Source organism: Mesocricetus auratus, unplaced genomic scaffold (genome assembly GCF_017639785.1).
Source record: "Mesocricetus auratus isolate SY011 unplaced genomic scaffold, BCM_Maur_2.0 Super-Scaffold_100014, whole genome shotgun sequence".
NCBI lineage: Eukaryota > Metazoa > Chordata > Mammalia > Rodentia > Cricetidae > Mesocricetus > Mesocricetus auratus.
The window spans coordinates 52,154,948-52,171,182 of record NW_024429197.1 but is presented as its reverse complement, the minus strand read 5'-3'; the positions used below and the strand labels follow the sequence as shown (position 1 = coordinate 52,171,182).

The 16,235-nt window shown below is 39.9% G+C and overlaps 1 protein-coding gene across 4 annotated transcripts in view; it reads left to right on the top strand.

Moving 5' to 3' along the window:
* Adamtsl1 (ADAMTS like 1) overlaps nucleotides 1–16,235 on the top strand; it is an 880,796-nt gene that overhangs the window by 620,874 nt on the left and 243,687 nt on the right. For all 4 annotated transcript variants that reach the window (XM_040757202.1, XM_040757201.1, XM_040757200.1 and 1 more), the window contains one exon: nucleotides 14,381–14,507. In XM_040757202.1, the coding sequence (XP_040613136.1) occupies nucleotides 14,381–14,507 (127 nt within the window). The remainder of the gene's footprint in view (nucleotides 1–14,380; nucleotides 14,508–16,235) is intronic.

Below are 16,235 nucleotides of genomic sequence, written 5' to 3'. Positions count from 1 at the left end.
AATAAAATGCATGCAAAAGATATGCTACACACACAATGTAGTCAAGTTATTGCTGCTGCATGAAACATGTATCCCTTCTCTTTGCCTGTGGTTCATCAGAAATCCTTAAATCTAGGACACAAAAGCAGAAACTTTGGGTGCTTCCAGAGGGATTAGAAAATATTCACGCTTCCTGTGTTAAAATGATGTTTTTGTTTTAAATAATTTGTAGTATTCGACTAAAAACAGTTACAAGTACACTAAAAGCATACTTTCAAATCTATAATTTTAAGTATTCTTGTTACCCTATGATTCATTTGTGCTCTTAATTAGAAATGTGCTGAATGTTTTATTTTAAGATTTGAAACACAATTTCATCTGGATTTAAACTAGGGACACAGTAGAATAGAACAAGGGCTTGTTTCTCTGTAGGGATGTGGGTGCTCACTGGTATTTTCTTAATCTTTCTGAATGGGAAAGAAAATGCTTAGAGTTATTTCTTTGACTGAACTTATTATGTCAAACATGAAAGAAGAAACAGCTCATTGGCCATTGTCATGACAGCGCAGTGATTCAGCAAAATGAAGTTGATTTTCCATACCCCACAAGCTTGGACTGTAAAAGGGTGGCCACATTGTCACTGCCTAGCTTGTCTAGTCACTGCTCCCAATAGTTAATCACTCATCTGTTCCAGGAATTTTGGCACCCACTAAAATTCAGTCAGTTTATTTTTCTTTTATGTCATTTGTGACTCATGTTTATTGATTTATTGTTAATTTTGATTAATAAACAAATCAAATTCACAGCTTCAGGAATGTTACTTTCCTTTATAAAAAAAAGCAAAATAACTTTTAACTCATTCCTAACATGTTGGTTTCAGTGGCTCTTTCCCACTAAGTGCATTCATGTTGGATATTCCCAAACACAACTGAACTGTTGGTTGTCTGTTCTCTGTCAGTACCTCCAGCTACCATATCAATACACTCAATACAAATAGATTCTGGAAGAGAAAAGCAGAGTTCTTGCCACAGCCCTTAGAACTTGACTTTCCTAGGATCTTAAGGCTAAAAAGAACGTATCTGAGACAGCTCTGTTTTATACTAAGAATGAGACTTGGTAATTATTGCTCACATGGATATATTTAAAAGTGGTTCCTGAATTAACACTGGATAGTTGGTCTAGGGTTGGAAAGTTAAGACCTTCCAGAGTTCTAAGCATTCCTCTATCACTTGAATGGTTTTTGGAAGAGATAATTTGCTACTCCACAGCACTGCTGGGAATTTTTAAACTTTACTTTCTAACAGACTCCATTGAACTTCTTACAAATAATTTCTCTATGACCCAACCTGTCTTGGTGCTGGCTTTCACTTGGCTAGTTTACTGGGATGTAGTGTGTACGGGTGCAGTGTAAAAGCCATTTTCTATGGGATTCCACCCATTCTAATACTAGAGCAGAGCCTGTTTCCTCTATAGAGCAGCACTGTAGTCTTATTTCACATCTGCTGTGATCAAATCTGGAGGAGCTAAAATGCTATGAGCCTTTGCCAAATTGACCATGTGTCTAGAGCTGTGAGATTAATCTGCAAGACATAGATTACTAAGGAACACAATGACTACAACCCCCTCAACATAATTAACATATATGGTTTGACAGTTATGAGGACTATGAGATTTGAAAACAGAATCATCTCAGAAATTTTGAAATATATAATTGAAATTTTTATTCTATGCAATGTCCTGAATCTTTACATAAGCTATATCAAATGCTTCCAGGTTCATAAAATAGATGATCATTTTCTTTTTATAACTCATGAGCAATTTAATTTCATATACATAGCATGACATATTCAAACAAACAGTATTAAGTCAGAATATCCAAGTTGAGTCATGTGTTACCCCATAAGTCATCCTGCCTCTTTTATAGTAGAACACAGAGATTTTTAGGATTAAATAATATGTAGATCTTTGGTAAAAGTAATAATGACCCAGCCAAGGAGTAGACAATGAAATGAATATATTGATAGTATGCTGTGACACAGTATTATAGCCTTGTTAGTAATAAACATAGTATTTCTAGAGCAAGGACTGGAAGGCTCATGGTATAACTGACGTTCACAACATGGCACTGTTTCTTGGGGGTCAGAGTAAAAGCCTGATCTTTATTTAACAAAAATAACTTTACTATCCTACTCAAATACTTTATAGTATGACTTATTCCTTTGGGAAAACTAACATTAACAACTATTGGCTTCTCAAGATGATCTTTAAAAAAAGTTGCTATCTTGTCTATGATTTGAGGAATGTGGACAGAGATTTGAAGTTATTCTACAGATGGTCAAAAACTCTGCTTTTGACCTGTTTGCTTCAGGCTTTACCTGGAAGAGTTTCAATATGTATAGATAGAAATGGTCATAGGGAGATCAGGGGTCTGGAGTTGAACTCACTTAAATCTATCAGTTGAGGATGGGTTTGACAGATGTTGAAGAGGAATACACATAACTTTGTCCAAGAAGCTTCAAGCTGACAGAAAGTAATGCCTGGGGAGGGGAGCAAGTGTAGACTTGAGAGTGAAGGAGAAGCAGGAAACCTCCTTTCCTAGGAATCTGAGACAGTGGGACACTAAGGTTAGCATTGCATCTCCTTACTTTCCTTTGTGTCCTCTCTAGCCTTGACACAAAAAGACAACCAGCACACTTGTCTAACTTCACATAATTACAGATGTTTAAAGAGATTTTTATTGTGTCAAAATTTTTGTTGAATTATGAACCAGATCTGGAATTTTGAACTCTTTAGATCAAAATGTCAACAAAATTATCCAGAGCTACATGTCCAAGCGAGTGCTACCCCTGACAGCAGAGTGGCTGCTTTGTGGTAGCTTATTGAACAGGCACATTCTACAAAGATCCACATTTTACCCGGACAGAAGACCAGCTGCTATCCTTTCTTCTCAACAAAGAACTCCTGTGTTTGAACAAAACTATGCACTGTGTGCCCAGCAGCAGAAGGGCGTCTGAGCAGTGATGTCAAAGTATACCATGATGTCACCACAATTCACAAAGAATTACAGTTAATGCCATGTGAAGTGGGGCCAAATTCAACACTTTCTCTCATGGGTACTTCACAGTCTGAGAGACAGAAGCAAGGCCAGAGGTTGGGTCTTTGTATAATTTTGTTTCGCATTCTCCAGACACCCTAATTTTGGAAGCAGGGGAGAGAGAAGACAGCCTGTTAAAGAAAGGCCCCTGACCATCTGCAGAGAATGAGTTCTAGTGTCTGCAAACACCAATGTCTACACTACAATAATTCTTATGCTCTCTCTTGGAGACTACTAGATAAACAAATTTTACTAAAAACAATACACAAAAGGAAAAAATCCAGATGTGTTTAGCAATAAATTTACACAAGAATGTGGCCCAAACCCTGGGATAAACAAGGAAGGAGAAATATAAATCAGATAGGGAGCACCTGAGTATTTGAATGCAGGCTGGAAATCAGAACTCCTTGTCTTTTTCCCTTTCAGAGTATTTGGCCAACCATCCAATAGCTAAGATTCCCTGACCCCACGAAAGGCAGAGCAGGATAAGTTCTTTAAAATACTTGCAACCTGAAAGAGAGATTACTCTTCTTGGTGTCTCATAATGCTAGCCTTGGTGTCTAGCTTTTCTTCATTTGCTTTGTAACATAAAAAGATAAGAACTTGGAGACTAAAGTTATAGTTCAGTTTAGTCAAAAAATGCTTACATCACAGACAGCCTCAGTTCAATTCCCAGGCACAATGTAAGAAGCTAGACATGGTGCAGAGAAAAGATGGCTAGGGCTTGCGGGCTAGTCAGTTAGTGAGCTCCAGGATTAGTGAGACACCCTGCCTCAAAAGAAAAAAGTAAAATAAGGTCAAGAAAGATTAAGGAAGACACACAACACCAGCCTCAAACCTCCATCTGCAAACACATACCGGTGCAGACACACATACAGATAGATACACATGAAACCCATGAGGTCAGAATCATAGAACCAGTGTGGATGACCCGTGTTCTCTCTAGAATGTACAGTGAACATGCTATTGAGGATTTTATTATACAGAGAACAGGATTATCACACACACACACACACACACACACACACACACACACACACACACAAAGCCCGCAACCAGAAAATATCTCATTCCTGTAAAACAAGGCTGTCCTCTACAATTGAAACACAGAGATTGTCTAGTCCCTTTCCTCCCAGGAGGTGGGAGCAGATGGACTGGAGGCAGAAAGACTGTGGCCAGACAACCAAAGAGGAGAGCCCACATAGGGAATGCAGGAATCCAGTGAAGGGTTACCCATGCTGAAGTCCATAAAAGAGTCAAGAATCAAGTCTCAAAAGAACAACTGCAGGATGAATCTCCAGATGCAAATTCCTGGGATTGCAATGGCACAAAGCCCAGAGACTATGCCTAGGGAAAGGGTTAGGGTTAGGGACCTGCACTTGGGAGAAATGTGCACTCTAACCCTAGTTCATTCTAGAATAGACAGTAATGGGCCAGAGACAGGGAAGCAAAGTGAAAAGTAGAGGATGAACTTCCTATTACAGTGGCATGTTAGGAGAGGCTTCTTTTTTTTATTTTAAATAGCTTGTTTTACATGTCAATTCCAGTTCCCTCTCCCTCCCCTCCTCCCTTACTCCCCCACCACTCCCCGAGCCTCCAACCCTATTGCCAATTCCTTCCACATAGGAGATATCTAGAGTCTGTCATTTCACTCAGGGTAGGGTCCAGGCACTCCCCTAAGAGTCTAGGCTGAGAGAGCATCCCTCTTTGTGTTATGGACACACGATGTTTGTTTGTATTTCAGGGATAAACACTGGTCCACTGCTCAGGGCCACATAGGTTACCCAGGCCTTCTCACTGACACTCACATTCAGGGGTCTGGATCAGTCCCATGCTGGCCTCCCAGCTGTCGATCTGGGGTCCAAGAGCTCTTCCCTGTTCAGATCAGCTGTCTCTGCTGGTTTTGCCAGCCCATCCTTTGCCAATTTGCTCATCGCTCCTCTCTCTCTTTCGCTGGGTTCCTTGGGTTCAGTTCAGTGTTTAACTGTGGGTGTATGCCTCTGCTGCCATCAGTCACTGGATGAAGGTTCCAGGATGGTTATAGACATCAAGTTCATTATCAGGGATAGGCATTTGAGGTGGTCTCTCCACTATTGCTTAGCTTGCCAATCGGTGTCATCCCTTTAGATCACTAGAGGTCACACTGGTGCCTGATCTGTCTTCTAACATATGATTCCCTCTTCCCCCTATTCTACCCCCCACTCAGCCTTCCTGTTCCCCTATGACCTACTCTCTCTTCCTCTTCTCCCCCTCTCTTCTTCCCAGCTCCTTGCTTTCTCTCTTTTCTTTAGAATGAATGGAGTAGAAACTGGATGTCTCTTACCCTGTTGCCTGCTTTTGGGACCCATTCCTCCTGTCAGATTTCCTCATCTAACCTTGGTGGAGGAGGGGATGCCTAGTCTCACTACAGCTTGATATACCATGGCTGGCTAATATCCTTGGGATGCCAACCTGTATCTGAAGAGAAATAATGGAGGAGGGGGGCACAGATAGGGGAGGTTTCAGGGGCTGGGAAGAGAGGAGGGAGAGGAAGCTTTGCTTAGAATATAAAAACAAGAAAATAAAAATTTTAAAATGTACACACACACACACACACACACACACACACACACACCTGGAGAAGAGCATTCCAGTCAGAGCCAACAACTGGGGTTGTCCTAAGAGAAGAACATATTTTTGTTCATCTGAAAAACTACCAGGAAAGTGAGTTAGAGCAAGATAGAGTCGGGAAGGAAGCTCAGCTGGATGAACAAGGATCTTGTGAGTCCTTGTAAGGATGTTGGGTGAAGGTACGGGAAGATAATTGGTCTTATAATTGGGTGGCAAGCTTCAGAGGAAAAGGTACCACTTATAGGGAGGATTCTTCTGGAAATACTTGGACTTCAGTAAAAGGAGTTAATATTTTCACACAAATTTCTATTATCCAGTGATGTGATAGAATGTGGGAGACCTGCACCTTACCTCAACTGGGCCAACCACCTATCAGCATCTCCTGCTAGTGTGTGTGGCTATCTACTGGATCCTGGCTATCTCAGAGCTACAGTGTTGCTTTAGACAACAAGGTGTGCCTGACAGGGCCATGAGAATCCTCCTTCCTACTGTCTCTTGTGATTCTAATCTCCAAGACACAATATGTCATAGTCTGGAGGGACCACCCCTAGTGATATTTAATGTTGCTCTCCCTGAACACTACCTCTAACAATACCCATGCCCTAGGAATGTCATCTTGGGCAAGTACTTTTTAACCTTTCAGAAGGATCTCAGAATTTGTTTTAATATGGATATAATTTATTTAGTCTTCATGATTATTAAAGGAATTGAGAAAACATAATTACCTAAGTCTAGGGACTATTTTATCTCTGTCTTTCTTTTTGTCTTTGCTCTTTTAACCTTCAGGCTTCATGATCTTACTATCTTTCTGCTCTTACCTGTTTCTGGAAGGTAGTCAGATTCATTCTGTTCTCCCTTGGCAGGGAACATGCCTTGTCTATCTTATTTCTCCATATCACCATAACAGCCATCGTAATGCTTAGATTCATTTGATTTGCTTTAGGTTGGGTTTAGTCAACAGCTTCATGTGTTACTCCTCACAAGGGTATTTTCACAACAAATAAAGTACTATATTAGTTGTTTCAATACAAATATGTCCTGTATTATTGTTTTTCCTATGAAGACCCTGTGTTTTGGAAGTTTCCATCAACTCAAAACATTACATGTACTAAGTAATAATTTGTTTTTCAATTTTATGACTTAAAGACCAGAGTTTGCAATTAAGAAATACATACAGCAAAGATCAGCCTTCATCTTATTTGTGTAATTGAGGTAGTTGGTGTTTTGGTTACCTTATATGTTTTTATTGCAGATAAATATATTTATCTTAGAGTTTTGAAAATAGTAAACCTAGCTCACAGGCCTCTGTGGATGCCATTGTGAATTATGGGAAGTCCTGTTTTCTCATTCTGGAAACTTTAATTAAACCCCCCCAATGGGTGTCAGTGAGGAGGCTTAGGCAATCTATGGGGCCTGGGTAGTAGATCAGTATTTATCCCTGGCACACAAATGAACTTTGGGTGCCCATCCCACAATGAGGGAATGCTCTCTCAGCCTGGACTCTTGGGGGAGGGCCTAGGCCCTGCCCTGAATGAAATGACAGACTCTGGAAATCCCCCATGGAGGGCCTCACTCTCCCTGGGGAACAGAGTGGGGATTGGAAGGGGAGCTGGGGGGTCTGGTGAGGGGGAGTGGGGGAGGAGAGGAGGGAGAGGGAGCTGGGATTGACATGTGAAGCAAGCTTGTTTCTAATTTAAATTAAAAAAGAATAAAAAATCCCCCCCCTAAAAATAAAGGAAGAACATTTGGTGTCCATAGTAAACTGTTAGACATGGAGATGTTATTGTTGCTGCTGTTGGGCGAGGTGGAGAGTAAGGAGGTGTGGACCACAGGCTTAGATTGGGGATGACACCTCATTAGTTTCCCACATGTGCTTCTAAGTCACAAATTGCACATGAAACCATCCATTCATCCATTCATGCGTGTATGTTACTGTGGTTATTGTGATCCAGATGATAATATTCAACCTGGCCATTACCATTGCTATGTACAGTACACCTGCCCATAGTTCCTGGCTTTCTATAAGACAGAATTTTGAAGCTGTTACTTTCCAGCCATTTGATGTAGAAGATGTTAGCTTCTCAACCTCAGTGTTATAAGCTGTACTTTAAACCATTCAAATATAAAAAGAAGCAATATTTGTGGAAAATAATGCTTGTGGAGAACTGTCCGAGAGAGAGGCAGCCAGTTCATTTTGCTGGCTCTAGAACGGTAAATCGATTTGATCTTCTCGTATGACAACCATAGTCTATTGGATTTGGCTCCTAGAGAATACTGGCTTAAAGCATCTAAAGCATCTAGAACCACATAAAAGCTCAATGGCAAAGGACGCTGCAGTTGTTCAGCAATGTCTGCAAGGAGTCTGGGCAGGAAAAGTAGCTGCTCATGCACCATCCTTTTGCTTAGTCCCAAGTGGACCAGTTTCCACCCTGGGATTAGGGTAGACAGTCCCGGTGCTTTGTAACCAGATGATTTGTTTAGGTGTCTTAAAAGGCCTTGTATCCAATATTCTCTAACTGTTATGCTTCATTAGAGGTTCTTGGGAAAATATGCATCTGGGATCTGGGTCCTTTGAGAGTTTCCTGAGTCTGTTTTTCATCCATTCATTACACAGACACTAGTTATGTCTACTACAAGGAACACATCACCTATACAATTTGAAAAGCTCCCATAGGTTTTTTCTATTGCTCTTCTTTCTTCTATCCTGAAAAGTTAAAAGGCAGACACAGCGTTTACTCCCACTTACCATATAGCAAATCTACTCAAGTTCGTGTTATGCACTGTACATAACTTCCTCATGTCTGGGTTTTTTCTTCCTAACCTTGGTTTTTCTTTTGGTTTAATTTACTCATTTAAAGTTCCTCATTGTATTACATCAGAAATATGTAGTATACATCTCATTGTAAAGATCTTACTCTTGAAGAACATGACTGGACATCTTATACCTCCCCTACTTTTAAATGTAATTAGGAAATGAGGTGTAGTATCTGCAAGAACATGCTGTGTCCCATATAATTTTGTCTGGATTATATAATTCAGAAGCACTCTGATCAGATTTGCAGTTTAGTTTTCCATATTTGTCTTTCTCACTGCTGAAAATAGAGGGATTTAACAGTATCTTACCTCATGGGTTGGATCAAGAAAAGCTTGACATCATTGGCTCAGTATTTAATGCTTGCAGTTGAGGTCTTTATGGGAAACTATTTGAAACAGGGCCAGCATGAACCCATCTAAGAATATTCATCTAGGGCATAGCATCTGCTTAGGAATTACATTTATTTATATTATAAAAATGACTGCTTTGTTAAATTTGTTTTCTTCTGTGACTTCCAGTCAAGATGTTTTTATGCAGTACAACAGCTAGAGAATTCCAATCCTCTGTTCTGTCTAGTCACTTGCTATCAGCTGTGCAAAGTGAAGGGAGAAAGCCCTTTCCACAAGCACTGAAGGTCTGCTGCCTGGAATCTGCAAAAAGTGTTGAAAGTCAGTAAGGCAACTGGACAGCTGACTGTGGTAGTCTGTTGAAGGAGCCCCTTCCCTACTGCCTTTAGCAAGTCCCAAGAAATGAAGGAGCATTGGTAGTATTATGTCCATATTTTCTACTCACAAATAAAGAAAGGGGATGTCTATCTGCATGCATGAATGTGTATGTAAGAGAGAATACAAAACATCATCCATTTAAAGTGTAAAAGTCAAACATGGTGGCCTATTAGTTGCTTAAAAACATCCAAAAGATTATCATTGATGCTATTTTGCTTGTCTATGCATTGTTTTGAGAATGTCTTATACTTTGTAACACTTGAGATAAACATTTGGTGAATTTCACTACACTGTAGAATCATTTTGGATGGGGATGAGGTTAGACCTCTGTTTCATCTGATGTTTAGTACCAGAACATGAAGAAGCTGCATAAGGCCAAAATATTTAGCTAGATTTCCATCCCTATCCAGAAGATTTCTGGCAGCTGCCAAAATAATAAGTGTTCATTATCTCACTTTAGTGACTTGTCCAGAATGGGTGGATCTGGAAACTCGGTGACCTGAACATATCCTTCTGTGGCATTTTACTAATAATGAGTGTAGGTGCACTTGGGAAATAGTCTCTTAAAAACTCTAGCCCTTTACAGTAATTACTGCTCATATGCCAGGACAGAGGTTTTAATGTGACCCACATTATTGGTGGTATGACCTTTTTCCCTGTGCACGCAGATACACACTTTGTGTGTGTGCATATGAGGGGAAGAGGGAGGGATCAAGGGAAGGAGGCAGGGAAGGAAGCAGGGAGAGAAAGAGAGAGCAATGATTGTGATCAATGATTTCCACTCTGGAATAGAGGGGAAAACTAAGTTTGCCCATCTGTAACATGAACTGAAATTACAGAGCAGTCATTATAATTGGAATACTGTGTTTCATTGCTTCTGTGACACTCACTATGCACCTCAAATCTCAGATAGCATGCTAAGCAGCAGAAATACAAAGACACACAATAGTATTTGATTTATCAGAATAAAAGTATTAGGTTCTCTCCCAAAGCCTATGAGTGAGCCAGTCAAGGGGTTTGGCTTGGTTAATAATGCCGAGAATGAATTTTACCTTGAAGAGTAGGCTCTAAATACAATCATAAAATGGCCGATTACTCTCATAACATCTATGCCACTATTATACTAGTAAGCATTTCTTGACAGACTTGTCACTATTGTAGCTTTCAGTGTTCACACATGGGTAAGACTACATGAGACTTTTCTCTCCCAGTAGTATATATAGGATCTTCTAGCACTATGAAATCTAGGCAGTGGGCATGAAACTTCCAGGTCTAAACCAATTTAATTTGTCAATGTTTTATAACTCAGGTATGTGGTGTCTTCAGCAACAGAATCTTAACATTACTTTCCATGGGATAGGCAAGAATAATGACAATAGGCTCTAATGATTAAAGACCCCACTGATGAACAACTCACAAATAGGCAGCCCATACCTGACACTGAGCTTTTTATTTATATGGTGCCTGGGAAGTTTATTCTCTAGAATAAAAAAAAACACATCTCAAATTAGCCACAGTGTGATATTAGGTAAATATGCTCATTGTTCAAGTTCCATAGAAGTTCTGTAACCATTTGAGTGGGTGTGTATAAAATAAATTCTAAAAATAATAGTGGTTTAAACTAATAAAGATATGTTCTCTCAGAAAAAAAGAAGCTAAGAATAACAAGTCCCAGTATGGTACAGAAGCTAGGCTAGGCGCTGTTCCATCCCTAGCATTGGTCTGTCCTCCTCAAGGTTGTTTCATTTTTCATGCTGGTTACAGGGGCCAACAAGAAGGAAGGCAGGTGAAGGGTGGTAGGGGACCTTACCCAGCTACATCGGATTCTTTAACTAGTCTCCCAAGGACACATTGCATTTCCATTTATAATTTAATAATTACAATTTGGATGTATGGCCAAGGAGAAATGCCTTCTTTTAATTCAAAATATTACTATCCAATATAATTAGAGCTGTATTACAGGGGAAACATGAAACCATCTATAATAGTTAATAATCCATAGTCTCTATTATCTATAAAGAAAAGACCAAGAAAACATGGAGCTAGAATCTGGAAAAGTCTTTCTTTGCACCAAGGATACTTCATTTAGAGTTTGGGAGATCAATAAAAATCCTCCAAGTACAGGGTTCAATACATAAAGTGCAAAATGCTTAAAGGAACAAAGTTCTGGCATTATGCTAACCAATTCAGCGCATTTCTACATTTCTAGTTACTTTCTTTATTGTTAACAATAGATTGAAAAGTAACAGTCTAAATTCTAATTAATCTATTAGTCAATCACATTTCCTACTTGGACCAAAATAAGAATATTTTATCTGATGCTAAAGTATTTCACATTGTGAAAATAATTGAATTAGAATACTTTGGAATCTTAATAAGGGAATTGATATAGAGGAAAAGTAAAAAATCAATGTGTTAGGGAGATATTTGTGTCTTAAGCATTGAAATTAAGCAATGCCCTGTTAGAACTCACTTGCTTCATATCCGGGTTCCACAGACCCACCCTGAGAGCACTAAGTGGGGCTTTGACCAAATTACTCATATAGTATGTCACCTCCTATTTAGCCATTCCTACTATAACAGTTACTTTGGATCTAAGAAAGCTAAATTGTTACTTTCCTAGCATGGTTTCGGAGCTGCAAAGACATCTTTAGAATCACGTAAGGACTTTTTATAATTATCTTCTCTGGTACCATTAGAGACATCAGTGTCCATTAAAAATTTCCCAGAGAAACATAAACCTTTTGAGAAACCTGCAAGTTCTAGAAAATTAAGGTGTAGATCCAGTTAGTTTGAGATGCCTAAGAACACAAATTCTCATGCCCACCTTGTCCTTCTACAAGGATCTTGTGATTCTGGGGAGCTTGTCATCTCAAACCTGTCTTTCTCCAGTCCTGAGCAGCGAAGCACCCAGAGAGACTCTGATCCTTGAGTGCCATGCATTTTCAAGGGAGTCTGTTGCACTAAAGAACCTAGTTTTGTGAGCATTTTCTCCTGCCTCTGGGATTTTCCTATTTCTACACAGTCAGTGTTGAATATTGCACTTTTAAAGGATGTGTTCTAAATAGAAAGGATGTGGTGTAAATACCACAGATACATGTACCCATGCAGTGTTTACTCCAGCTCTCCAGCCCTCTCTAAGCTGAGAAGACTCTTCCTCTGTCAGTTCTTCTCTGTTTCTCTCATCAAAGCCACTGTGTTTTATGCTCTCAGGATGCTGTGTGTCTGTATTTGTAGTAGTCTCATGATTATCCGCTTACTTTTATGATGATTTGGCTATTATCTTCCTCCCAACAACACTGGAAGTCTACTGCAGGTGGGCCCATATGTGCTTAACTGGATCCCAGAACTCTGCTCCTCACAGAGTGTCTGACTCTTAGTAGATCCTCAAAAAATGTTATTTAAATTGTTAAATGAGATTCTTGAAGTAGGTACTTCAGCAACTTCCCTTTTACACTGTCTTCAAAATGCAAGCGTGAATAAACACATGTTCCATTCATGTGGAAGCCCACATTCAGATAAGAATTTTGAAAATAACTCTACTACGGCTCCACAGAAACCTATGAAAGAAGTCCTAATAACTAACCATGAGCCTCTTGAAATATCACTCCATTTCTTCTTTATTTCATCAAAAACAACAATTGAAATAATTTGGTAGCATGATAAGGCTTTGGCATTAGCTCAGTATGGGATTCCAGGATATACAACCTGGTATCATATGGTGTAGCTGTGTTTTTCTTTTCTTTTCTTTTTATCTTTGGAAGCTCACCACCCAGCTCCCAAATAGATACAAAGAGACTTATTCTTATTGGTGAATGCCAGGCCTTAGATTGACTTGTTTCTAACTTAAATTATCCCATTTATCTTTAACTATGTTTTGCCTCTGGACTTTTCACCTTTTTTATTCCCTATCTCTTTCTTGTCTACTTACTCCATGGCTGTCTGTGTGACTGATCTCTAGCATCCTCCTCTCCTTCTCCTTCCCCTTCTCCTTCTTCTCCTTTTCTCACTCCTTGCTCCTCTTCTCTCTCTAGATTTCTCCTCCTATTTATATTCTCTGCCCACCAGCCCTGCCTATTTCTCTCTCCTGCCTAGCTATTGTCCAGTCAGACCAATAAGGTGTTTAGTCAGGCAGACTAACACAGTTTTACAGAGTTAAACAAATGCAACATAAAAGAATGAAACATATCTTGGCATCACTAAACAAATATTCCGCAGCATAAACAAATGTAACACATCTTAAACTAATATTCCACAATGGTATGTACCTGGCCTGTTTCTCTAACTTAAACATAGGAAAGAAAACATCAAAGATACAAAGAAGCTTGCCTGCCTAGCTGATAAAGGTATGGTTTCATTAAAGCCTGATGTGCTCCAACTATGAATAGCTTAGAACACGTCTGTCTGCTTATTAGCCAAGTATCCATAGGCAAAACTCCTAACTTCAATGGAGGTATCTTACATGATCATTTTGAAAATTAATGAGATGTCTGTTTTTGCTTTATACAGGAAAGAGCCACGCAGAACCATTCCTTCTGTACACAAACACACACACACACACACGCACACACCTGTGTTAATGTTACTAGAAATATTACTGAAAAAACTCGTATCACAGCATTAAAGAAATGTTAACCTACAGATGAAGTACTCTTCCCATTTCTTAAAATACAATAATGAACCTAATGTGCAAAACGCTTATGCAGTTTGTATTTTAAGCAAAATTCAGCACTTGGAGATTATTGACAATGTTTACAGCTGTAGTTGCTTTACATCTATGCATTTTGTAATCTGAGAGAGACATCATTATTGACACTGATAATTACTTTTGCACTAAGGTTGTAGAATATCAGTAGTCTAGAATCTATTTCTACTTTCTCCCCATCCTTCCCAGTACCCATTCTCTGTCTTCTATAATCTTCTCACTTATATACTTGAACTATAAAGGTATTTTTATCCATGCTACATGTCTTCACCTTAGCCTGATTCATACTCTATTAACTCCCTTTAAAATGAATGTTTCTCAGAGATGAGGGGTGTGTGTGTGTGTGTGTGTGTGTGTGTGTGTGTGTGTGTGATTTGGTAGCCATTGGCCTTACCATAGATCCCTGCACTGAGAGGTACCTTGTTGAATTATGAATTTCTCTTTCTCATTAGATTGTTGGCTGTGATCACCAGCTGGGAAGCACCGTCAAGGAGGATAACTGTGGGGTCTGCAACGGAGATGGGTCCACCTGCCGGCTGGTCCGAGGGCAGTATAAATCCCAGCTCTCTGCAACTAAATGTAAGACACTACAGAGATGGGCAATTTCATACTTGTTGACTTCTTATTCAACCCTCACCTCTCTATGACTCCCCTCTGCAACTGGGGAATAAAGCATTTACCAAAGTGAGAAGAATCTGAAAACTTGGAGTGAATATGTTCCTATTTTGTGGATTCATATGGAATAAGTCAGATCACCAGTTATAACCCTTTCCTTCTGATGCACAGTTGGAGAGAACATTAGAGACAGCCAAACTTTTCTGCTCAATGGGAATACAGACTTCAATCTAGCTCCTGTCTCATATGTAGTTTGAGATGCCTGATAAAAGTATCACAGAGAAAGTGGGGAAATCAGGATAAATTCACCCCTACTACTGCAAAGCCGTGTGGCCCTGGATACAAGGTAGCCTGAGGTCTGTTCTGGCAATAGGTTCTTTCAGAATTAATATTGAGCCAAAGTTTTGTGACACCACTTATGTTTGTGAAGCCACTTAATTATCTCTGTGTCCTGATCACCCTGTGTCTGGAAGTAATGTGTGCTTTCTATACATGTGTGTGCTTTGAACGCTACACTATCATCTCACATAGTCTTTATAGGAATACCATTAACAAGGTAGTCTTAATTTTCATGTTATAGAGTTTATGACTGAGACTTTCCCAGATGGTGTGACTTTCTTGGGTAACATAAAGAGGTAATATTTGAGCTCAGAGTCTGAACCCAGTACCTAAACACTCATTTCTCCACTGTGCCATAATGTTACTGACTTACTCTGTGGTTAGATACTTATAAAGCAGATAGATAGATCAACTCAGAAGACCAAGGGTACCTGCCTACTTGAGTCTTGTAAGAATACAAGCCATAAATTCTGTGGTATATAAACCATGGAGCTGCATGTCCATGTGAATTTTTATAACAGTTTCCTCTGTGAGGATCACTATACAGAAAGAAGTGTGGCCTTTATATTCAAGAGCATGGGGTTTTTTATTTTTAAATTTAAATTAGAAACAAGGTTGCTTCACATGTCAATCTCAGCTCTCGCTCCCTCTCCGTGCCCTTCTCCCACACCCTCCTACCAACCTCCCAAACCCCCCTCTCCCAATCCCCACTCCTTTCCCCAGGGAGGGTGAAGCCCTCCATGGAGGTTGTCCATGGTCTGTCATTTCACCCAGGGCAGGGCATAGGCCCTCCCCAAAGAGTCCAGGCTGAGAGAGCATCCCTCATTTTGGGATGACCACCCAAAGTCCATTTGTATGCCAGGGATAAATACTGATTTACTACCCAAGGCCCCATAGATTTCCTAGGCCTCCTCACTGACCCCCACATTCAGGGGGTCTGGGTCAGTCCCATGCTGCATTCCCAGCCATCAGTCTGGGGTTCAAGAGCTCCCCCTTGTTCAGGTCAACTGTTTCTGTGGGTTAAACAAGCCCAGTCTTGACCTCTATGCTCATCATTCCTCCCTCTCTGTCACTGGGTTCCTTGAGTTCAGCTCAGTGTTTAGCTGTGGGTGTCTGCCTCTGCTTCCATCAGTAATCAGTTGAAGGTTCTGTTTCCCAGACTCTCTGGCAGTGGGATTATATGCTGGCACTCACATGATCCATGTCTAAAATCCATATATGAGTGAGTACATACCATATTTGTCTTTTGTGCCTGGGTTACCTCACTCAGGATGGTTTCCTCTAGTGCTGTCCATTTGCCTGCAAATTTCAAGATTCAATTGTTTTTTCCGCTGAATAGTGCTCCATTGTGTA